This window comes from Mytilus trossulus, chromosome 1 (genome assembly GCF_036588685.1).
Source record: "Mytilus trossulus isolate FHL-02 chromosome 1, PNRI_Mtr1.1.1.hap1, whole genome shotgun sequence".
NCBI classification, from domain to species: domain Eukaryota; kingdom Metazoa; phylum Mollusca; class Bivalvia; order Mytilida; family Mytilidae; genus Mytilus; species Mytilus trossulus.
In genome coordinates this window covers 108,436,358-108,462,887 of record NC_086373.1, presented here as the reverse complement: position 1 = coordinate 108,462,887, position 26,530 = coordinate 108,436,358, and the positions used below count along the sequence as shown (strand labels likewise).

Below are 26,530 nucleotides of genomic sequence, written 5' to 3'. Positions count from 1 at the left end.
AACAGGAAATAAAAAACGCTCGATTAAAAAATCATAACCAATGGAACAATTAAGCCTGTGACAATTTTGCTTCTATTGATTCCAAGTTCACAAATAAATCCACAATATTTGTTTGAAAAAAGTTAAATTCATATGGCATATATAGTGAAGAATAACAAGTGACGAATACTTATGGTCATGTACTTTGTACATATTGTAATTAAGGACGTTCTTTAGAAAGCTGTATGCAAATTTTCTCTAAATCTTTCAAACCATATTTATCAAAAACTCAGGATCTTATTAGCAACGTTTTGTAGGATATTTTAAAAGATGATACGGGTCGTTTTTAATTTCTACCTCTTAATTTTACTAAAATTGTCAAATACTAAAACAAATTAAAACACAAAAACAGAAATGAAATTAGAAAATACAGACACATTTCCCTAGTGCATGTGGCTGTTCTTTCCCTTGCCAGGTTTCGTTAAGTATTTTATAGAAATATTTGTGTATTTTTGTCCTTTTTGATTTGAAATATGTTTTGTTGAGATTTGTTTTGTAATGTAATTGAAATATTGAAATAAACAACAACACAATTTATGACTTAAAAAATGTAGATAATCTTTTACAAAGTTATCCGATACATCAATAAAACTGAGACAAAAGTGACATATTAGAGTTTCTCACTGGATTTCATTTATCTTATAACGACGCTGTGAACGTTCATTATGACATCATATCCTCAGACGGTGACATCATTCTGTCGTTGTGCATTTTGATTGGCTCTGGTGATTTACTTTCTGTACCCGATCCAGATTTCGCACTGAAGCTGAAAGGCCATGTCTGAAAAGAAAATGAAAATGATACAAGGAAAAACAAAAACAAAAAATAATTGTTCTCATAAGAAATTCCACTTCAGAATAAGAAAATCCACGATGCATGACAAACAAAAATAAAATGAGTTTAAACAAGGCAATATAGATTTTGAATTTTAGTTTTACTAAAACACGTGAAAATATATGCAGTTCAAAATACAAAAAATGACTATTATCGCAATGTGATTGTAATAAAACCTGGCAAAAATCGAGGATTTCTAAAGAGAACATTTGAATAGCCTTCTTATGTAATTGTAGTTTCTTTTGTTTTTTTGGGGGAGGAAAGGGGGTATTTTGGAAACGAATGTCTGCATATTTGAAAAGTATTACAATAATAAATTTTCAGATTAGTTATCCTAACTCGTTGCATGGTCTCATTAATTTTGAAGTTGTCCTTCATTTACATTTGTATTTTTCTAACTAAAATCAATTCATTAAAGATACTAGACTTAGCATTTAAAATATGCCGACTCGTGTTTCGTCGTCACAAAACTCTTAAGCGTTGCTCGAATTAAAAATAATATTAATTAAGGCCAATTCAATTACAGAGTTGAAAAGCATAGAAAACTAAATCTTTTTCAAAACGTTGTTCAAAATATGGATTTGGCAATTTATGAGGTGATAGAAAAATATTAATGTTTGAATAATTAATTAATAACATTTAAATACAGACCATTTACATTGCAGAAAGTGACCGTATCAACACATGCCTTCACAGGAGAACTGACTACGTGGCTTGTGCTATACTAGGGGACGGGATCAGCATTATTATGGGCACACTGGTTGTTATTTCTTAAGTCTACAGAAGATCCCCAAGGGTACTCGAATCAAAACAACAGGGAGGCCAAATTAATAGCAAAGATGAAAGTCATTATCGCAAAAACCCGTGTAATAGAAGAAAAAGACCATTTTGGGTAATTTAACGAAAAGAAATGTTGCTATTAAAGTTTGTTTTACATGCTCTGTAAATGAATATTTTGTCTAATTTCAGTTTGTTTTACATACATCCTCGTATTTGTCGGTGTATTTTTTCTATAAAAACCCATATCACCATGTAATAACATAATTATAATTTCCTAACACATTTATATAAATCGTTACATCATTCTCGGAAACACATTTGTATATCTTACATTCTTGTTAAATAATCACTTAGTCTAGTAACCTATAACAATTTCGTGTTTTCATTCTAATACATGTGTTCTTTCATTGACCGTAAACAAATACATGTCTAGAATGAGAGAATGGTTTTAACTTTTAAACCGGACGGGGATGTTACATAAGTATACAGGACGTTAACTGGAGTAGACACCTACCACGGTGCCGCCACACACCATTTAAGAAATAATTTACGTAAACTCCATCAAATACTGTTGATTGTTAAACTGTAAATGTCGTCACTCTTATAAGTTTTCCTGTCATGTTGATTTATATCTGGCCGAAATCTGTCATAATTTACGAGGCGAAGTATAATTTATTTGCATGAATTGTTTTACTTGTTTTTTTAAATGATGAGAAAGCATCAACGTTTTTTTTTTAAAGTAATGAGTTCATTCTTACCTTTTGTATTTTTTTGGGAACAATATAAATGTGATAAGTACAAATACGATAGGGAATTGCACATAAAGGACAACTTTGCTTGATGCCATTAAAGAGTTAAATAAAAAATCAATTTGTGGTACCGAATAAATATGTCATGTTTCTGTGTATTCATTCATAATATAAAGATCTTATACATCTCAAAGAATAACGTAGTTGATGTCAATGTACAATAAATAGGGTCGCATAATTACGAGGCATGAAGTAAGAGATTGATTAATTTATTGAAAATTTCGTCTAAAGTACAAAAGAAATGTTAGGATAACCACAATAATATATGTCATATTCATAAGTCTTGTTCGGGTTAAACAAAAATAGATATAAACATGGGTTCATATCAGGTTAACCCGTCATAAAATTATGCTATCTATTTCGCATTCTTTTAGTTTGTAGAATGTATTTAGCATTGGTTCAAAAGACCCTTCAAACACTCATTCTAAACATGCCATGCAAGAATTTTATAGCTTATTATACGGTACGGGTTTTTTTTTTTAATTGTTGAAGGTTAGTCTGTGCTTATAGCGGCTTATATATATTATTTTCATATTCTTATCTTAGTTTTGAATTTTTAGGTATAGAATAGAATAGAATAGAATATTTTAATATTAAAGTGCAACCTGAATTATAACAAAAATTGCATTCATATATACAAGTAATTTTCAGCCAGCCAAATATATGGAAAATAACAATAGCAAAAAGGATTAATGTCCTCTATTGCTAAAAACTATCATAATGGCATTAATGGTTTTTTTTTTTTTTTTTTAATGGTATTTGTATTTCAAAAATGTGTTCTAAAAACTCTGTTTTCATTACAAACTCCAAAAACTCGGACATGTATAAGTTTATGAATTTCTATATGAACTAATTAGGTTATACTTCAACGTTGGACAAGAGACAACTAAAGTACGACTAAACGTTTTGAAAGATTTTTATTATACTTTTTTTTTTAATGTGTATTCACTTATTATTACTCACAACCCAATGAAAGATAAATAAAATAAATAAATAAAATAAAAATATAATAAAATAAATAAATAAAATAAATAAAATAAATAAAATAAATAAAATAAATAAATAAAATTAAATAAAATAAATAAAATTAAATAAAATAAATGAAATGAAATAAAATAAATTAAATAAATGAAATAGAGATTTGTACCGATCATGCATTTTACCATTGTATTTCATCTGAAATTTAACATAAGCAAAAATTGAAACCCATGAAATAACCTTGTGCAACAGGTAATGAGTGAAAAATGATATTCTTGAAAACCCTAGACTACTACAGTAATATCTCATTTGTAGTTACATCTTTTCTCTCGTAAATCAATCTTCAAAGTAAAGAATGACTTTGTCAGCTGATGTAACACAATGTATTTATTACAAATGAGCAAGCGCACTGATCTCAAATACTATTGCAAAAAAGGAGAAAGGATATATAAGGGGACTTGCAATCTTGATACTGACCATAATAAGTCAACACATTAAGGTTTGAAGAAACAAAAATGAAAGCATTAAAGATCATAATTACTCTAATTTGAAAAATCAGCACCACATTTTCAATTCTGCAAATTTGCAGAAGCAAATTTTCGTTCTTCCCTCGTCGGGATTCGAACTTATGCTATTAGGAAATCGAGACAACACCGCCTGCAATGTGTCCATTCGCCATGAAAACTTGGTCAATCATTTTGCTTTTTAAAAAAATTAACTGTACATGGTAACGTGGAACACATAAGAGCTGTTTTGCTTTAACAAACATTTTTCGATTGCTAACCATAAGTCTAAAATACTTGGCAATATTTTATGGTTTATGTTAAAGGTTTTCTGGTATTTGAAGAAAAAAAATCACAGGTATGATAATTTTTCATCAATGAAAGCCAAGAGCATTAAATAATAACAAAAATTATCACAAAGATACAGCTCTAACATGCTTTGTTTTATTCTGATTCATTTTACGTAAAACGATGATTGAAATTATGAGACAGTTTCTTAAAGTTAAATAAAATTTTATTCGTTGCATATCTGATGAATAACAGGCTATATTCATCTTCAGTACCCTCACGTTGTCAAGTTAATGTGTAAAAAGCACAAACATTATGGGATATGCCACAAGAATTAATACACCTATTTAGTCAGATGGCTATTTTATTTAATAAGTGTCTTCATTATAGTCTGTGTGATTTTCATGCACACTGCATATATTTCGTGAATTGATGTATAAATTTTGCAATTGAAAACAGAGTAAAATTCAAAACAGAAAGTCCCTAATCAAATGACAAAATCAAAAGCTTAAACACATCAAACGAATGGATAACAACTGCCATATTCCTAACAAAAAATATTTTTTTATACTTATTCTTCCCAATATTTGCTTCTTCTTGATTACCTGAATGAATGTTAAATGTTTGTAAAATGACGGGCTTGTAAAAAGAAACAGTTTCAAACATCTAAGAATACAATATTGGGCAATTAAACAACTACCAGGATTAAAGAATTCAACATACTCAGAAAGACGGCAAAAATTAAAACTACCATCTCTAAATTTTAGACGGGTCCGAGGTGACATGATTGAATCATATAAAATGCTAAACGGAAAATATGATAAAGGACGGCACAATTTGTTAAATTATGGAAGGATATGACAACACGAACAGGGGTACGAGGCAACAGTCTGAAAATATTTCCACAGAGAGCCAGAACAGAATTAAGGAGAAATCATGCCTTTGTTCTTCGAGTGGTGAGAACATGGAATACACTACCCGAAATTATAGTGATATCACCAACCACAAATACATTTAAGAATAGACTAGACAAATACTGGAAGAACCAAACAATGATGTACGAAGACTATAAATCAACAATCATCGGAAGTGAAGAAAATTTAGATATAGAGACTGATGAAGAGGAACTTTAGTTCCTGTATCAGTAAAAGAACCTAAGTTAACCTAATGAAGTAAATATTGAAAGTAGTATAAATTTGGCTACAAATCGATTTGGGTAATATCAATACAGAAAACGATTGAATATAGATATAATACAAATATTTAATTTATAAATCTGTCTAAATAGTAACAGAATTAAAAGTTGAGAAGGTCTGAATATGGGTGAATATTTATAAAACCATTTAGTTGTTATAATATAAGCAAATGAACGTTAATGCTTCTGCAGGCGGTCCTAGCGTCGACGGACAAATAGAGTACCGATAACGGCTTTAAATGGGCAAAAGATTGCTGCGGGATCAATAATTTTTTTTGTCAAAAGTCACATATTGTCTTTCTATATAATTTTTTTGAGGGATGTATAAGTACCAAGCCACGTTTTTCTAGTTATACTTAGTCTAAAATTATTATTACATTTTAACGGCCGTTTGTTCGCAATGTTTAAATATTCACTCTGTTGTAGCTACTTTACTCTGTCAATTTCAAATGTTTAGATCGTTCAGTGCTGTCTATTTGGAAATTTTACAGACATTATCATGCTTATACATGTTATACCATCATAATTGTCGTTCCCGATAAAGTTTTGGAATTGTGCTAGTTCAAATCGCACATTATTATTTGTATTTAAAGCATATATGTGAGCTCTCTGTTGTAATACGCCATATAACCCGTGTCATGTTTAACAAATTTTTAGAATGGTGCAAGTGTCTCAACTGATGTTCGGTTTGATTTTTTTATTGTATAAATTTCAAGATTTAGTAAAAGTTTAATCTATGAAGACTTAAAGATGATTCATTTAACATCAGAATCTGACTGAGGAAGGATATCTGTTATCCGAAATATTTATAAATAATTACATTTATAATTACCTTTTTTTGTATCTGGAGTTGTTGTGTACCCCTTTTTAGGCGTTTATACATATATATAGTACAGGCATTTTCTAGAATTGAGGCATTTTGTAAAATTTCTGAAAACTTTAGGCATTTTCTAAGCTGCAAGATTCAGTCATTAGACATATTGACAATATTTTCTAGGCATTGAAAAATGCCTGAAATTAATTTATAGAGTGAAATGTTAAAATAAAAACAATTGAAAGCTTTGAACACCTGAGCAGTTTTATTCATAATTACTGAATTAAAAAGAAGAGTTTGAATATAGAGAATTTTGTTTACAGATTTATTCCAAATTTCCACACATACACAGAACTCGATAATTATTTATTATTTCACAAAATGTTTGGATGACAGAACTGTTGCACAACATTTGTCCTGACTTTTTTGCAAATACATTAATTGGCGTAAAATCTGGTTTTAGCACTTCGAACACATTTGGAGAAGCATATGTCATCATACATTTAGCTCTTCCATTACCTATACTAATAAAAGACTGAATAGATATAGGAAGATGTGGTGTGAGTGTCAATGAGACAACTCTCCATCCAAATAGCAATTTTAAACAAAGCAAACCATATATGCCAATGTTCGGCCTTCAACATGGAGTAATGTTTGAAAACATTGGGTTTCACAATAAGCACACACGCTACACATGCATATCTCCTTTTTCATATGTTCCCAAAAAAATCAAGGTTATCATGATTAGTTTGACTTACAAGTATCTTTTGGCTTAACGCTTTTAACGGAGTAAAGCAGATCTGCCTATGAAGAGTACGCATCTATATCAGGAGACTTTTATCCTGTCAAAGAACTGTTGTGTTTTCTTTGTCGATATTTAACTCACCTAATCAAATGGACTAAGTGAGCTTTTCTCATCAACTTGGCAGCTATTGTTTTTGTCGTCCGTTAACTTTTACAAACATTTTCTCCTCTGAAACTACTCAGAAAAACTCACCAAACTTGGCAACAATATAGGGTATAAAGTTTACAAAATGTGTTGGATGACTCTGCATGCCGAACAACATGGACGAATGACTAAAAATATAACATAATGCAGTTTTTGGCTTACATTTCTGAAACTAAACATTTAGAGCAAATCTGACAGAATTAAAATGGTCATCAGGTGAAGGTATATCTGTTCTTAAAATTACAAACAAATCAGACAATCCGTTTTTAGGTTGCTGCCCTCAAATTGGTAATTCAAATGAAATTTGAACTCTCAAATGTAATTTGAAGGATTTATTGCCCTTTATAGACAATTTAATACAAATTTGTAATCTTTTAAAAAAATATTCTCCGCTTAATCTACTGGGTTAAAAAGAATTAATCATAGCAGCAATTTGCAATAGACTATCTTGCTTGAAAAATGAAACGACGACCCTGCTATCCAACCAACATGGCCGCCATGGCTAAAATAGAACATAGAGATTTACTATAGAAGTCTATGGAAAAATTGTTAAAAAAATGATCACAACTTGAAAAATAATTTAAATTATGATAAGGGGTCTTCAGTTACTATTGTCCTCTTCTGTCATATGCATTTCAATCTTATCCTTCTTCTACAAATTGCCTGAAACTGAACAGGCAATTTGTTGAATTTTGTTTCGAAATTTCAGTCAATTTACAAAATAACTAGGTTTTTTTAGTCATTTTTTATAATGCCTGTCAAGGTTAGGCATTTTATAAATTGCCTGTCAAGGTTAGGCATTTTATAAATTGCCTAAGTTAAGAAAATCCCTGTAACATATATATTTTATCAGGAAACGAAATAAATAGTAAGGTTGAAAGAGCTACATACATTTCAAGTAACTATTACGCTTATGAGCGATCTCGTGGATTTTAATAAAACAAAGCTAAAGCAGAAATTAAATGTTAAACATTTTAGATTTATGATATGTTTTGCCACTTTTCGTTTTATGGGAAATTGTAGGTGCACTAGCCTCTCCTTTTTTTAAGAATAAGTCGTAAGGCTGCCCTGTAAAACAAATAATGTAAGTCGAAATTGCAAAATATAAAATAAAATGCGGTGTATTTTAAACAATCAGAATATATATAATCTTTTGCTAAATCAATTGATATAAATTACGTATTTCTTTAATATAATTCACTATTTTCAATAACTATAATATAAAGAATTTGATAAATCATATGAAGCTGTTTAACACGAACAGAAAAAAAATCTCTCAAATAAAATTTAAAAAAAAATGTGGTATGATTGCCAATGAGACAACTCTACACAAGAGACCAACTGACACACAATTTAACAACTATAGGTCACCGTGCGGCCTTCAACAAAAGTGATTACGTTGATATATTTTGTAAAACATGGATTTAAAAAAAACCAGTTCATATTATAGACGTTGAAAATGCAATAAACCCACATCTTCCTCTTTTTTATAATATGCAGTAATTTTGGAAACAACTAAGTGTTTTCTCTACACACAAACCATGTAACATTTGGAGCCCCGGGTATGCAAACTTCGAACTCTCTGTTGACAGTTAATTTAAGGTTCTTATGGTGGTGTTTACCCGAATCATTTGAGTTTTGAATGTTTGGGTTTTTTTTGTTTTTATTTTTGTCTGTTTGTATATATTTCAATATATATTAAGACAATTCCTAGGTCGACTGTCTTTTAATAAGGACTCGGGTAAAAAAAAACCACTAAAATACCAACAAAATGAAAAACAAAATGAGATGATGATAAATAAAAACATACTGCAGCAACGTGCTTCTGACAATAAAAATAAAAATATCAATAACTAAAATTAAATTGATTATCTATTAACTATGTAATAACTGGATTTCTTACAGCAAATTATGAAACTATAAAGAATTATAAATTACAGTTTAAAAGACCGACGGAATATAACAAAATAATTCGATATTAGGAATTAAGAATTTTGGTTCTCTGCAACAATAGCAGCAACCGCACTCATTTGTAGATGATTATTGCTTCCTTCCGACATTAATAAATGATAAAAAATTAACATAATTCCAATTGAAACGGTCATAAGCGAATATTTAGAAAGAACCTTACAACCGTTTTAATACCTATTCGGAACACCAGAATTCATTTCGATTTAAAATTGTGAATTTCCATATTCTGTGTTATGTGTTGTGGACTATTTGTTATTTTTTCATGAGGTTCTTTGTTTTGTGATTTATAATATAATAAAGAAGGATCAGATTTATGTATGCATGACACAAATACGATTAAGTACTTGACTAAATAGGGAAACGAAGAGCTCTTCCACTGCTTTTCTCCATCTTAAAGTCACAGTGAGGCCCACAACACGGAACAGCATTGTATCATTAGCTCCTTAATACATTTTTTTTTATATAAACACAGTTGCAGTTAATATATTAATTATAATATACTTTCAGTATTTAGTGGTTTAATTATTGGTTTTAAACAAGTTCTATATTTATTTTAATTTGATTTCATACAGACAAATTGAAGAGTCAGTAACCCTTTTTATATTGAACTTAACTAATTGTTATAAAACAATGAAACTACGTGTTATTTTTAAAGTGACAAATGAACTTTTGAGTATCCTTGAAGCTAGAACATCTTTGGTGGGACGGATGTTTCTCTAGTTGTCATATTGTCATGTGGCAGACAAACTTGATTTATGACTGTAATGGTGTATCATCTAAATGGAATTAACTTTTTAATCAAAAGAACTCAGCTCATATATTTACATAAGTATGATAGATAAACATAGTGCAGATTAGTTTTTGAAGACAGAATTTTACCTGTATTTTTATAAAAGTTCTGAAGTAAAATTTTGTGTTTTTCTATGAAAATAAAAGCGGAAAGTACAATTCAATGTTTGATATACATCATATATTGGGCAGCGTACGTATAACAGTTATGTCAAATCAATCTTTTATGTTTGACATACACAATTATACAGTTAGATCAAACGCTAATGACTGGACGTGTAAAATAGACACAATATCTTCTTTTTATACCAATCGAAGTTTGTCATTGCCGAACACCGTGTATTTCGTATACTTTTCGTGGCGTTTTAATTGAAACCTACTACAATGTATAACCGGCGATGATTTGTGTAGAACGGCATGCTCTCGGTATCATCAGAGTTGGTACTTTGAACTACCCTAATGTGATCGAGAGCATAAATTGATGCGATATTGTTTTAGTTCTTGTCTTCCACAAAATTATCATTGAGTTCTCTCACGGTTTTTAAATGTTTTTACTTTTGAGTCCTTTTTGTCACAGAACTCTACATGGCATTTGATTTTTGTTATTAGAGTTTGTCTTCTTAATATATAACCCCTGTCTCATTTTATTTGCATGTGTTTATTTACTAATTTAACAGACTTTACGAACAAGAGTTTGAAAGCTACAGTTGAAACAGGGATGCAGAGCTTGCCATATGGTGTGGAGACTGGCAGAAGACATAATGCTAACATGCAACCCATGTATGTACGCTTATGGTAACCTTTAGACGAGTACGGTCGTTAAAAGATAGTATTGTTACCTCCATATGTGAACATCTATTGAAGACAGTATGGTGACCTTTAAGTTTTTAAGGTCGTTGAAGACTGTAAAGTGATCCTCATATGCGAACATCTTTTAACAAAGTATGGTGACCTTTGAGTTTTTTTAAGGTCGTTGCAAACAGAATAGTAACCATCAAGCGAAGACATTAACGTGACCTACGTGAATAAGTGGTATGGTGACTGTTAAATGTGGACGATCGTTGAATACAGTATGGTGACCTGAAAGCAAGTTCATATGCGAACATGTCATGGGTAAGTATGGTGACCTACAAGTGTGGAAGGTAGTTTAAGACAGTTGAGGACCTTATGGTGGACGGGTACCGTAATTTATCCCTTTTTAATTTCCTTGTTGGTTTCTCGTGTATTGATGTTCAGCATACATTTTGTGTTATGCATATCTATGAAGAAAAAAATAGTAGTAATTATAGAAATTTATTTGTTTAACGATAAAAAATAATCTAACAGCGGAAGTTGAAACTGAAAGGCTTAGGTAAAGATTATTTATAAATCTAGTGCAACAAAGATGTTGCCAATCAATCGCATTAGAAGTCATTCGATGCAGAAAAAAATAAATATTTAAACGATTAAAAGATATGAAGTTAAACTAGACTCGTGTATTGTTACTCGGGCAAAATGGATTGTCATATCTGTTAGAGTTATCTTAAAGCATTCAGGTAAAATTATGGTTTAAAGCTCAAGGCAATTTTATTTTTTTGCCTTGCTCTGTTCCTTATTAATCCAGTGTTATAAAAAGACATAACAATATTTAACAACATTTTTACGTGATTGTTTTGTTAATGATATCGTAGCGGGAGGTATCACACGTTATGATAAGCACATAAAAGGTTCATTTTACTGATAAATGTGCAGTTTTCTTAATTTTTTATCACATTTTCTTAATATTTAAACCACTTAAGATCTGATCAGAGTATATAAGGAATGTAATATTCTACTAATACAGATTTTATTACACCAGTAAGAAGAATATATACTAGACACCTTACACTTACAGAGAAAAATACTAAAGTCACCTTACACTTAAAATCTACAGAGAAAAATACTAAAGTCACCTCAGGAGCCTGTAAATTCAGTGGTCGTTTGTTTATGTGTTACATATTTGTTTTTCTTTAATTTTTTTAACGTAAATAAGGCCGTTAGTTTCCTCGTTTGAATTGTTTTACATTGTCTTATCGGGGCCTTTTATAGCTGACTAAGCGGTATGGGCTTTGCTTATTGTGGAAGGCCGTACGGTGACCTATAGTTGTTAATGTCTGTGTTATTTTGGTCTTTTGTGGATAGTTGTCTCATTGGCAACCATACCACATCTTCTTTTTTATATTAGTTGGGAAGAAATACGGAGACACTTTAATTATAATAACACGAAAAAAGGACGGTTTACATGTACAGCAAGAATACCACAAACACCTTACCTTTACAGAAAGAATATTAAAAAGTAAAATAAAAAACTATTGAACTCCGAGAAAAAATCAAAAAGAAAGTCCTTAATCAAATGGCAAAATCTAAATCTCAAATACATCAAACGAACAGATAACAACTGTCATATTCCTGACTTGGGTACAGGCATTTTCTTATGAAAAAAATAGTGGATTAAACCTGGTTCTTATGCTATCTAAACCTCTCACTTCTATGACAGTCTTTTCACATGACATTATATTGACAACGCTGTGTGAACAAAACAAACAGACCCAACATGTAAAAATGTCAAAAATAGGGGTGCAGCAGTCAACATTGTGTGCAATAATGTTAATCACTATAAAAACAACTAAACATGTAACAAAGAAGCACAAAATTATGCTCTTCTACTTCGTAGAGAAATCTAGACACCTTACATTTACAGGAAAATACTAAGGACATATTACAGGCATTATACAATACAGAAAGAATATACTTAAGAAACATTAAACTTACAGGAAGGCTACCAAAGGACACCTTACATTATCAGGAAGAAAACTAAAGGCATTATACAATACAGAAAGAATATACTAAAGAAACCTTAAACTTACAGGAAGGCTACCAAAGGACACCTAACATTATCAGGAAGAAAACAAAAGGCAATATACAATACAGAAAGAATACTCTAAAGAAACCTTAAACTTACAGGAAGGCTACCAAAGGACACCTTACATTATCAGGAAGAAAACAAAAGGCAATATACAATACAGAAAGAATACTCTAAAGAAACCTTAAACTTACAGGAAGGCTTTCAAAGGACACCTTACATTATCAGGAAGAAAACTAAAGGCATTATACAATACAGAAAGAATATACTTAAGAAACATTAAACTTACAGGAAGGCTACCAAAGGACACCTTACATTATCAGGAAGAAAACAAAAGGCAATATACAATACAGAAAGAATATACTAAAGAATCTTAAACTTACAGGAAGGCTTCCAAAGGACACCTTACATTATCAGGAAGAAAACTAAAGGCATTATACAATACAGAAAGAATATACTAAAGAAACCTTATTATACAATACAGAAAGAATTTACGAAAGAAACCAAGGGAGACGGATTTTTATAAGTTTTTCTTGTTTCCGAATCCCAGTATTAATGTTGGTTAATTATATTTCGTGCACTTTTTGAAATAAAATATTGTTTAAACTAAATAAACCTTAAACTAACAGGAAGGATTCCAAAGGACACTTTACATTTACATGAAAAATACAAAAGACGTCTTACATTCACAAGAAAAATATTAATGACATCATGCATTTACAGGAAGAACCTTGCATTTACATCGAAATTACTAAGAACAACTTAGATTTGCAGGGAAATAACTAAGGACAAGTAACATTTACAGGGAAATTACTAAGGACAACTTACATTTACAGGGAAATTACTAAGGCCAACGTACAATTGCAGGGAAATAACTAAGGACAACTTACATTTACAGGGAAATTAATAAGGACAACTTACATTTACATGAAAATTACTAAGGACAACGTACATTTGCAGGGAAATTACCATGGACAACTTACATTTACAGGGAAATTACTAAGGACAACGTACATTTGCAGAGAAATAACTAAAGACATCTTACATTCACAAGAAAAATATTAATGACATCATACATTTACAGGAAGAACCTTGCATTTACATCGAAATTACTAAGGACAACTTAGATTTGCAGGGAAATAACTAAGGACAACTTACATTTACAGGGAAATAACTAAGGACAAGTTACATTTACAGGGAAATTACTAAGGACAACTTACATTTACAGGGAAATTACTAAGGACTACGTACAATTGCAGGGAAATAACTAAGGACAACTTACATTTACAGGGAAATTAATAAGGACAACTTACATTTACATGAAAATTACTAAGGACAACGTACATTTGCAGGGAAATTACTAAGGACAACTTACATTTACAGGGAAATTACTAAGGACAACGTACATTTGCAGAGAAATAACTAAGGACAACTTACATTTACAGGGAAATTTCTTAGGACAACTTACATTTACAGGGAAATTACTAAGGACACCTTACATTTACAGGGAAATTACTAAGGACAACGAACATTTGCAGGGAAATAACTAAGGACAACTTACATTTACAGGGAAATTACTAAGGACAACGTACATTTGCAGGGTAATAACTAAGGACAACTTACATTTACAGGGAAATTACTAAGGACAACTTACATTTACATGGAAATTACTAAGGACAACGTACATTTGCAGGGAAATTACTAAGGACAACTTACATTTACAGGGAAATTACTAAGGACAACGTACATTTGCAGAGAAATAACTAAGGACAACTTACATTTACAGGGAAATTACTTAGGACAACTTACATTTACAGGGAAATAACTAAGGACAACTTACATTTACAGGGAAATTACTAAGGACAACTTACATTTACAGGGAAATTACTAAGGACAACGTACATTTGCAGGGAAATTACTAAGGACAACGTACATTTGCAGGGAAATTACTAAGAACAACGTACATTTGCAGGAAACTAACTAAGGACAACTTACATTTACAGGGAAATTACTAAGGACAACTTACATTTACATGGAAATTACTAAGGACAACGTACATTTGCAGGGAAATTACTAAGAACAACGTACATTTGCAGGAAACTAACTAAGGACAACTTACATTTACAGGGAAATTACTAAGGACAACGTACATTTGCAGGGAAATAACTAAGGACAACTTACATTTACAGGGAAATTACTAAGGACAACTTACATTTACAGGGAAATAACTAAGGACAACGTACATTTGCAGGGAAATTACTAAGGACAACTTACATTTACATGGAAATTACTAAGGACAACGTACATTTGCAGGGAAATTACTAAGGACAACTTACATTTACATGGAAATTACTAAGGACAACTTACATTTACATGGAAATTACTAAGGACAACGTACATTTGCAGGGAAATTACTAAGGACAACTTACATTTACAGGGAAATTACTAAGGACATCGTACATTTGCAGAGAAATAACTAAGGACAACTTACATTTACAGGGAAATTACTAAGGACAACTTACATTTACAGGGAAATTACTAAGGACAACGTACATTTGCAGGGAAATAACTAAGGACAACTTACATTTACAGGGAAATTAATAAGGACAACTTACATTTACAGGGAAATAACTTGGTCTAGTTTTTTTGAGTTGTGGTCATATCTCTGTTTCTGTACTGTCAGTTACTACTGTTACAGCCATTTTTTTGAATTTCGTCATTTTTTTCCACGTGAAATGCTTAATGACATAACTAAAAGCAGAGACATATAATACAAGAGATTCGCAACTCTAGCATAATCCAAGTAACGATAAATGAAATCTCGTGAGACGGGACGTGATTGGGATTATGTTGTTACCTGGGATGAAGATGAGAAAATTCCGCCATTGTTGTTAAGAGAGACGATACGCTTAAAGATTAATTTTCTCGTTTATGTCGATAGTTTTCACAGCTGAAGCATGTAAGTATATTCAAAAGATATATTTAACTAGTTCTACCAATTTGTTTATACTTTAATGTGCTGAAATGATGATAATAATTCAGTGCAGACAAATTTAAATTCGGTCCATTCAGCTTCCCCTTTTTATTGCTGTAGAACCGGTGTGGGCCACCATTTTTTTTCATAAAACTTAGAAATTTACAATTGTATATGCAATTGTATAGAGTTATTCTACTCCCGATTGTTATCCCGTTAAAATGATACTATTTTCGTATATTTTGATCAAATAGTGTTTTCATAAAATACCATCAAACGTGATTTATTTTTTTCACATTGATACCCAAATCCAGTAATGCGAGAACTACTTTTTTTCATAAAACTTAGAAATTTACGATTATATATGCAATTTTGTAGTGTTATTCTTCTCCCGATTGTTATCTTGTTAAAATGATATTTTTTTCGTATACTTTGATTAAATAGTGTTTTCATAAAATACCATCAAATGTGATTTATTTTGACACCCAAACCCGGCTATGCGGGACTTACCTTTTTTCATAAAACTTAGAAATTATAGAATAAATATGCATTTTAATGAGCCTGTATTTATTCCAAATGTTTTCTTGTTAAAATAAGATCAGCGGGACATATATTTGTATTACCATGGACATGTAGACATTCCCAATTTATTTCTCTTTTCTTTGTAAATTTTCCCCATCATTCTCTATTCTTTATTTATTTTAGCACCCCATCATTCTCCAATCTTGATATTTTGATAAGATATTTCCTCTTGTCCTTACTTCTCTGATTTCAAATATGCCGTTATTCCGATACTCTTTTGTATGAATGAAGGACATTGCCAGAAAGTCACAGGACAAAAAGTCACAATTATTTTTTCTGATTATTTTCCTTGAACAAAAAACACTTGTTTCTATTCTTGAACTATTGTATACAAGCCAACTTTGTATACAAAAATTATCACAACATATCAAAGATGATCAAATAATTGTTACAAAAAACAAAATGTCAAACTGGTTTGGCACTTTAATGGCTTCATGGTGCCAATAAGTCTTTCTTTTGTATTATCAAAATTTAATAAATCTTCATTTTTCAAATATAATAACACATTTCGTAACTTTAATATGAATATATGTTTTAAAGATATTTCTCTTATATATACAAACAATTATCAAAAGATTATTTGGGATTTTTTTGTCTTGTGACTTTATGTTCTACTAAATTTGTGACTTTATGTCCTGTGACTTTCAGTCCGTTATGCTTTTGTAAACCCCTTCTAGACCCTCATAATACCTACAAAATATGTAGAAGCAGAGACTAAATAAAGTTAACATGGATGTCAGCAACTTACATTGTATGTTCACGGTACCACGTTAATTAAACAATTGACAAACATATCAAAAATGTGTACCTAAAGCAAGCTTGAAAGGTCTATACATGACAAAATGAAATTTACAATAGATTTAGCCAGAGACATATAATACAATATATGTCTCTGATTTAGCATAATAAAAACCGGCAGAATGTTGTATGACATACATGTAGGAAGTAAAGTTTACAAGTAAGACAAATAGTCTATTCAACTCTATCTTTCTTTTTTAATTTAGAATGCCAAAGAGGAAAAGATGTAGAAATTAACAAATGGAGTTAAAAAGAGAGTAATCCTCGACCATGAACAGCTGTTGGTACCAGTATGGAGGAGACATCTGTTCCAGTTTCAATCCACACTGAAGATGGAAAGAGAATGAAAAAATATGAACGCTTAAATTTGATTGTCATGCTGTTTCTTTTTCTAGCACCAGTAAAAGGCACAGAGCAACTGATTGCACAAGAAATTGAGATATTTGCAGTGAATGAGACACACAATAAAGATGAAGAATCTTGCCATCTCCCTTTCACCGATGCAATTTATTACAAGTTACCATCGCTGATACATGTATATATCCTTAGCTGTACAGATACCGAAATTTGCATAGTTGTGTACCAGATCAGTTGCAGTTATCATTGACAGTAACATTATGAATAAATGATTGATAATAAAATATATTATTTATACCTGGAATTGTTTTTGTTCTCTCACATTTTGGTTTAGTTATTGAAAAAGGATGGAATAATGTGTACTGATATTCTTGATATATTGTATACATAAATACATGTACATGTTCTGATTCTCAGTCTGACTGGTCTTTTCATTTCAGAATACTGGGATGTATGTAGGTGGTTTTTTTACAGATGTAATTTGATTTATTCAAACGCCACACCTCATTATTTGGTTTATAGGTTTTATTAATATGATTACTGTGGGGAAAAACAACAAACAAGAACATAAAATTGTACGGCTTGTGATTATGGTTACATCTATTATCATGCCTTTATTATGTATGTGCTTTCCCAAAGTAAGGAGCCTGTAATTCACTGGTGTGTTGCTGTATATGTCATATTTGGATTTTTTTTCTTATTATTTTGTTCATAAATTAGACAGTGAGTTTTCTTGTTTGATGTGTTAAACCTTTTTCTTAAATAGACCTTGTATAGTTAACAGTGCTATATGAATTTTACGCATTGCTTAGAGCCTTTTGGTCACCTTAAAATGTTGATGTCTGTATGCATTTGGTTTCTTGTGGAGAGTTAGACATTATATTGCATATATACTGTAAAGAAAAAAATGAATGTCATACACTCGCACATCAATATTTAAAAAAAAAAAAAAATATTTGCCACTGGACGTTAAGCAACCATCAATTAAATCAACCTGATCAACAACAACAAAAATGAAATATTTGCCACTGGAAGTTAAGCAAGCATCAAGAAAACCAGCCTGATCAACAACAAAGAAAGACACATTTTCGTGCAGTTTGTATAAAGTTAAAAAAAAAAAAAAGGGTTTTAACTAAAAATCAAGTCAAAATGTTGTTTAACTATTCACACATGTCCATTTCAAAATTAAAAGGAGATTTTAACTAGTCTAAAAGTAAAAAAATAGAAGGGAAACATGTACATTACGCTTACAATATGATTAATCCCTTTATATTCGAGGTCAAAAGTGAGACTTATATTGCAATTTTCTATTAAATGATCATTAAATGTAAGTCCTAACTAAATACACAATCCGTGAAAAGGAGAAACCATAAATTTACCGACAATCATAAAAACAACTGAATGCAAGCTCATAATATTTCGAAAAACACAATTAGAAAACAATTTACAGACAATCATAAAAAACCAATACAAGCCAAATTAATAATGAACCCAGAAAGTTATCATTTTTTTAATGATCTATACAAATTATAAATATAAGACAAAGTCGATCATGATAAACGATATTTATCAAACAAATTAAGTTTTTTTTTCTACACATTATTTAATTTAATAATTTGTAAATAATATTTTCGGCAGGAGTGTGTACACCTGTGGTGTAACTACTTCGTGTGTACCAGGTGTCAAATAAAACTCATTTTAACAGGTTGTGATTTACCTGACCATCGGATAATTCAAGCCGAATAAACATGTCACACTGTGACATTATGTCTCCGAGACAGGTGTATATTTAATAGAAACCAATTATGAAACATTCAAATAAAATTAACTCTGATACAAGACATACAATTTATTACGTATTAATTATTTAATATCGTATTTTTAATACAATATCAAATAATGTCTCTTTTTCAATAATACAAATAATCAAAATTAAAATGACATTGAAATACATAATTACGTATGAACTAAAATTATTCAATCAATTATGTTAAATTTAACACTGAAACAGTTAATTCATTCTTCAACTTCACCATTTCTTCGAGTACCTTTAATACTTTGATATAGACTCTATTAACCACAGAAATCTCGCGAGATTTAAATCTGGCCGAGTGAAATCACGGGATTTCGCCGAGTTGCCAATCTCTTGTATTATATGTCTCTGCTAAAAGGAAGTAGATATAGTTTATTTGAAATGACTCATTAGTTTTTATTTTTTTTGTTTTTTTTTAAGTATAGATGCAGGTGCTTTTATCAATAGAAGTTTTCAATGCAGCCTACTTTAAATTATATTATCTTAAATCTTTTGTTTGTAATTTATATCAGACATTTGGTATGCAACAAGGTGTTAAAGACAGATTATATACTGCTCTCGTAATATGTGGACTTTTGGGAGGGGTAAAAGACAGATTATATGCTGCTCTCGTAATAGGTGGACTTTTGGGATAAAAGACGGAGAGTCCAAAATATGTATTTGTGCACCAATGTAAAAAGTAAAATCACCAAAATACTGAACTGCGAGGAAAATTCAAATCGGAAAGCCCCTAATCAAATGGCAAATTCAAAAGCACAACCACACCAAACGAATGGACAATATTCCTGACTTGGTACAGGCATTTTTTTTATGTAGAAAATGGTAAACCGACACCGCAGATATGTTTAAGTGCAACTAATTATTATATGAAAGATATTTAATGTTAAATTATAATTATAAAAAACAATTAAACTATATAAAAACACAAAAGAAAATCGAAGTGAATTTAAGGCTTTGGTTAAAAAGGATATTCCAATACATTGATTGAATACTCATTGGGAGTTAACTTCCAACGACAACCAGGGCGAACATATCAACATGTGAATATCTCAACTAAAAAAAATCACAATGAATGAAATGAAGGTAGAGGAATATATATATATATATATATATATGAGGGTACTTTTTATATGGCCTTCCAAATACCGTTTCGATCCCTAACATCACTGAAGAGACATTTATTGTCGAAATCCGGATCTGGTGTAATAAAAAATATTGACACCGTATGTTTGTGGCATAGCATCGTGGCCACAAGTTATTTTTTTTTCTGTTTAGTATAAAAATTTATATTAAGATCCATTTTGTGACATCTTGTGATCAATTTTATTTGGCAATCGCCAATGGCAGTCAGCAGGGTTAAAGAACATCAGTTGTTCGACCTGTTAGTCAAATGCGTTTTGTTTAAATATACTTTTTCACATTTTTGGTCTTTTAGAAAATGTTGTTTGTGCTGTTTTTAGAACCTTCTACAACGAAATTTGTTTTACATGCACATGTATAAAAATTGCGGTTTTTATCCAACGCAATCATAGGTTTGAACGTAGTTTTCAATTTAGACTCGTGTATATATATATAGAACTATTTCAATAGATTTCAGAAATAATAGAATACTGAAATGTCATTAAAATAACCCGATATCTTGCTTATACATGAATATATCGTGTTCCAATGGCACGTGTTGTATGTGGATTTACTAAGCTCAATCAAAGGGAAAAACAAATAATGGCATATATCTTGTGTTCTCTATGATAGCTAGTTGACCACCAGTTGCTTTGGCGTAAAAAGCCGTAAATATATTTCTAATTTCCCATTTATTTTATTTATTTTACAACATCAACAAATGTAGATGTATACATTGATTATCATTTTACGATGCATTCGAATAATATAACCTAAAAGGTTTTTTTACTAGAAATTATTATCAAAGAAACACTAGAAATTCATTACTAGTATTACAAACTTGTTTTCTTCAAGTTTTTAGCATTTAAAATGTTGTTGACCATAACATATTCAAACTATGTGTTAGTTTTATTTATTTTCCCATCACTAATGTATCTTGACACGTTTTGTTCATTTTGAATTACTTTCATTGATATTCCTAGCAACATCTAGGCTCCTTGTTTGAAGCTTCTCTATAATATACTCTAAGCTATGGATAAACTTTTATATTCATTGAATTGGTGTTTCGAGATTTAAGCAGGAGACTATCTGAATATGCTCCAACATGTGTAGTCTGCTGTCGTGATATTATATTTTCCAAATAAACTCCTTTGCATGGTAAGATTCAGTTGTAGCTCTCAAATTAACTTCTATTGCGTAAAGCAAAAGACAAAAAATCTCAAATACTAAAGTATTACATTTTCTCATATGTATATTTTTACACGAATATTAAGCAAAATATACCACAAAAGTTTCTTAAAATACTGCTTTATTTCAATGTTTACTGACGTTTCAGGGAAAAGCCATCGCCCGTATGGTTTTGTAGAAATAAAAAAACTGCTTTATTTCAATGTTTAATGAAGTTTCAGGGAAAAGCCATCGCCCGTAAAGTTTTATAGAAATAAAATACTGCTGTGTTCCAATATTTGCCTGCATGTTAAATAAAACAAACCATCAAACGTAAAGTTTTGTAGAAAAAAAATACTTCTTTATATATTCCAATATTTGCCGCCGTGATTGGGAACATACCATCGCCGCTATAGTTCTGTAGAAATAAAATACTGCTTTATTCCAATATTTGTCGCCGTGTGAAGGAACATACCATCACCGGTATAGTTCTGTAGAAAAAATATACTGCTTTATATCATCGCCCGTTTAGTTATGTAAAAATAAAATACTGCTTTACTTCCAATATTTGCCGACGTGTTTGGGAACATACCATCGCCCGTTTAGTTATGTAAAAATAAAATACTGCTATATTCCAATATTTGCCGACGTGTTTGTGAACATACCATCGCCCGTTTAGTTATGTAGAAATAAAACACTGCTATATTCCAATATTTGCCGACGTGTTTGTGAACATACCATCGCCCGTTTAGTTATGTAGAAATAAAATACTGCTATATTCCAATATTTGCCGACGTGTTTGTGAACATACCATCGCCCGTTTAGTTATGTAGAAATAAAATACTGCTATATTCCAATATTTGCCGACGTGTTTGGGAACATACCATCGCCCGTTTAGTTATGTAGAAATAAAATACTGCTATATTCCAATATTTGCCGACGTGTTTGGGAACATACCATCGCCCATTTAGTTATGTAGAAATAAAATACTACTGTATTCCAATATTTGCCGCCGTGTTGGGCAGCATACCATCGCCGGTATAGTTATGCCAATTGTGACATGTATAGAACGACACTTTGACACTATCATTGACATTGTGAGCATCAAGTGGACATATAATATCACTTAAGAGGGTCTCATGTAAAGTCTTCATTTGTAATCTAGATAATGCCATATTTCAAAATACCCTCCTATTCCTTCCATTTTTTTCCCTAATTTTAAAAAGCTTTCTTAGTGTCTTCTATTGTAAATATATAATGTATTGTCTTATTCGCACTTGTGTTGTCGCTTTTGAATCGAATTATTGGTGTAATAATATTCACCAAATAACATTTTTCTAACTGTTTGAAACGGTCTAGAATATAAGAAAGATTTTTATAATTTGAAGAAAAGTATGCAGAATTTGTTTGTTTGAAACCAGTATCTCATTCAACGTCATTCAGCTTTAAAAAGTGTCTTTTTTTCTTGAAAATGCCTACTTTGAAAAGGATAAATGCTGTAAGAACGACGAAATGTAATGCTTATATTGCACATGACACCCATTGGTGCCCCTTCGGCTGTTTTCTGCTGTTTTGTCCGGTCTTTGTCTTTTTGATACACATTCCCCATTTCCATTCTCAATTTTATTATTTATATTGTTTTATGAAGATGACTTCTTCGATATGATTTACTAGTACTTGTGTTTAATCCATACTGCTTTATTTAGCAAATAAAATATTTTTAAACTTACTATGAAATACTCAAACACACACACGCTGGTATTTCGCAACAGAAGTTTCAGGTTATAAACAACTTTTAATATTTAACGCTGTTCTCGGCTGCGAATTAAACATTTTTTAACCAATAGGAACGGTTTGACAGTTTTATATATCATGTACGAAATTTGATTTGGAATTGCATAACGCTTATATTCCGGTAAGATAATTCGACCTCAAGTCCTTTTTCTTCTTTTTAAAAAGCACCATTACGGGGCCAAAATAGTTTTAACACTTAAAATAAATTTTACTGACTCTTATATACAGATACAATATAAAGAGATTTCAGGACGTAAATTATCAAGCAAGATATATACATGCATTTAGAACTTAAAAGTATGTACTATTAACAGCCAGACATTTTCACTTGATTGTGTCAGTTTATTTTTATTTGATTAGATGTTTATATATAGTCAGAATATTTAGCAAAATATTTTCTTTTCCAAACTGTAATGGAATATATTGCTAGTTCATTATAGATTTTTTTAAACAAAAGCTAAAGATAATTTCAAATCTCAGAAATTAAAATTTAATATGTCTATATATATTACAAAAAAAAAGAATATACATTTTGTAAACTATGAAGTTTGGTACTGCAGCGTGTATGTGTTTTTAGCATCTTATAAAATATTCCAATGAAATCTAATTTTTCAAATATCGAAAGATTGTTCTTAAAATAAAGAAAACATAAGAATCTTTGATGTGAAGCTTTTGTTCAACTGCTCTATAGTCGGGTTGTTGTAAAATATTTGCAAATAAAAATATATAATTAAATATTAAAAATTAAGATAAAATAAATAGATAAATAATTATGAATTGTTGTTATTTCACATTCAGTCTTTATAGATCTCTATAATATATATATTAAGTTAAGATCTCGCATCAAGTGTAATTCAATTTCCCTTGACGCGTTTTTACCAAAATGGATTTTATTTGATTCAACTATTTTTGTTTGTTTTATATACATTCAATAATATATTATTGTTTCAATTATTTAATTGATAATTGTTCAGTAAAATGTAATTTTTAGATATGTTTTGGGTCTACTTTTAGGCTATTTAATTTATATATAGCCCATCATACAACTTGTCCGGAACATCACCCTACCTAATCAATTATACCAAAGCAGAAGGTTAAAGAAAAAATCACTTGCAGGATTTAAAACAACATCAAATTTACGAGGATAAAGTAGTGTTTTTAGTTCAGCACATGAAGTGATGACAGACTATAAGATATGGGGTTTCTGTGGGTAGATATCATCTCTATATCGAAGTTTACATAGTTAGGTATTTAATCTGACTGGGAAATCAAGTTTAATGAAAGAATTAAGTGCAAATTGACAATTTCTTCGGATAGCATTCGAAGAATATTTATACCTACACAAATTAATGATGCCAAACAAGCCTTTCTCGTAGATAAGTTTACACTGATAAAATATATTTGTGTAAAGTTTCTAATTTCACACGCTAACCGGGTTTATAACTTCACTGCACATTAAAAGTCCATAAAAACATCGTCAAATAAAAATATATATCATTTAATTGGTTATATAATTGCATTTTTATTGCATGTTTCTGCAGCAAAATGCAACATGGCAATTAAGTTGCGAGAGATGATGATAAAGTAATAACAATTAGCATGAAACATAAAACATAAAGTGTCGTTATCTTTCTGTACGAAGAAGAAAATGTCACAAGGAATATAAGTTAATATATGTTGCATAAAAATTTATTTAGTGACATTGTAGGTATTTGAAAATATAAATTCCAAATTCAAATAAAGAAACCCGGAATGTATGCACAATGTCAACACTATTAGAAATAAACGCTTTCCCAAAAAATGAAAATGAATTGGGAGATAGGAAATTTGAGTTAATTTCTGTATTTATTTTCATTTGTTTGTTTAAAAAACACATTAATTAATTTTATATTTAAAAGAAACATTATTTTATAAAGCTTTTCTCTTCAAATTTACACAAATTTCAATTTTGTATGACAAAAAAATAGTGAAAAAATATTAGACAACAAAATAAAGATAATGCAGTGCACATTCTACAACTAATGAAACACCTGAGTAATTTCTTAATCAGAAAATATTCATTTATAACCAATAATACTAACAACATTTCTGGAATGTCATCTGTTAATATTTGTACATTGTTATTTTTCTAAATATAGACAACTATAGATATAACAATATTTGTATCCTTACCAGATTAAGTGGATGTATAAAGGAGGTCTGTGGATCAACATCGTCTTCGCCATTTAAAACTTGTCTGAGGTGTGCAATATAACTAGATGCCAATCTTAAAGTGTCTAATTTTGATAGTTTAGTGTCAGCTGGTACCCATGGTAGTGTGGTTTTCAGTTTTGAGAAGGCTTTACTTAACACACGCATCCTTGCCCTCTCTCTAGCATTAGCTGTGTTCCTTTGTATAGGAGGCTTACCGAACTTGCCTCCTTTTGAAGCATAGTCACTGTCTTCATCATCTTCACTATAATACTCCTTCTTCCTTCTCGGCATTTTTGTTTTTCATTTATTCTTCACTTCTTTCACTTTCTTGAGACATTACTCACAGAAATTCATGCATTCTTTTAATAAAACCTAAACTAAAGATAATATTTTTTATCCAAAACGTTGTGTACTTCTGCAACAGATTAGTGATCACTTATGATCCATGGTTTATTTTATACTATCTACATATAAGATATACAAGAAGTTAAGTAAGGATAGATATCCATCATCAACCTCGTGTCAAAAGTAGAAGACCTCTGTGTCACGTGATAGTAATGGGAGTTACTTTCTTGTCTTTAGTGAATGTGATAGGTGTAAAACTAGACATCCTTATGGTTTATTGTCTACAAAATATAATATTAAAACATTATTTCTAACATTTACTCCTGTTTTATTCAATTAAAATATCGTTTCAATTATTTTTTTAAACTATAAAAAATAATTTAATAAATTATGATATGTTCATGCACACGCAAAAAAAAAATCCAGTTTTGTTAGCTGAGAATAGCAAAATATTTACTTTTTGCTTAAGCCGATATTTAGTTTCAATTTCATAAGAACTTTTTATTTATTCTATTCATGCCGTTCCAACAATAACACCGGTGTATTTACATACAATAT

General features: G+C 30.4%; 1 protein-coding gene across 1 annotated transcript; it reads right to left on the bottom strand.

The window, feature by feature from the left end:
- Window positions 1-619: 619 nt before the first annotated feature.
- LOC134696867 (transcription factor 21-like) lies at window positions 620-26,174 on the bottom strand. Its single transcript, XM_063558827.1, has 2 exons — window positions 25,607-26,174; window positions 620-819 (listed from the first exon to the last, which is right to left on the bottom strand). The coding sequence occupies exons 1-2, from the start codon at window positions 25,916-25,918 to the stop codon at window positions 703-705; spliced, it is 429 nt and encodes a 142-aa protein (XP_063414897.1). The 5' UTR covers window positions 25,919-26,174; the 3' UTR covers window positions 620-702.
- Window positions 26,175-26,530: the final 356 nt, after the last annotated feature.

What these genes read in the sequence shown, in the direction of transcription:
- LOC134696867 (XM_063558827.1), bottom strand. Translation starts at nt 25,918, where the DNA reads ATGCCGAGAAGGAAGAAGGAGTATTATAGTGAAGATGATGAAGACAGT. An exon ending in TTATACATCCACTTAATCTG is followed by an intron (nt 820 to 25,606) that starts GTAAGGATACAA and finishes TTTTCTTTTCAG; the next exon opens with ACATGGCCTTTCAGCTTCAG.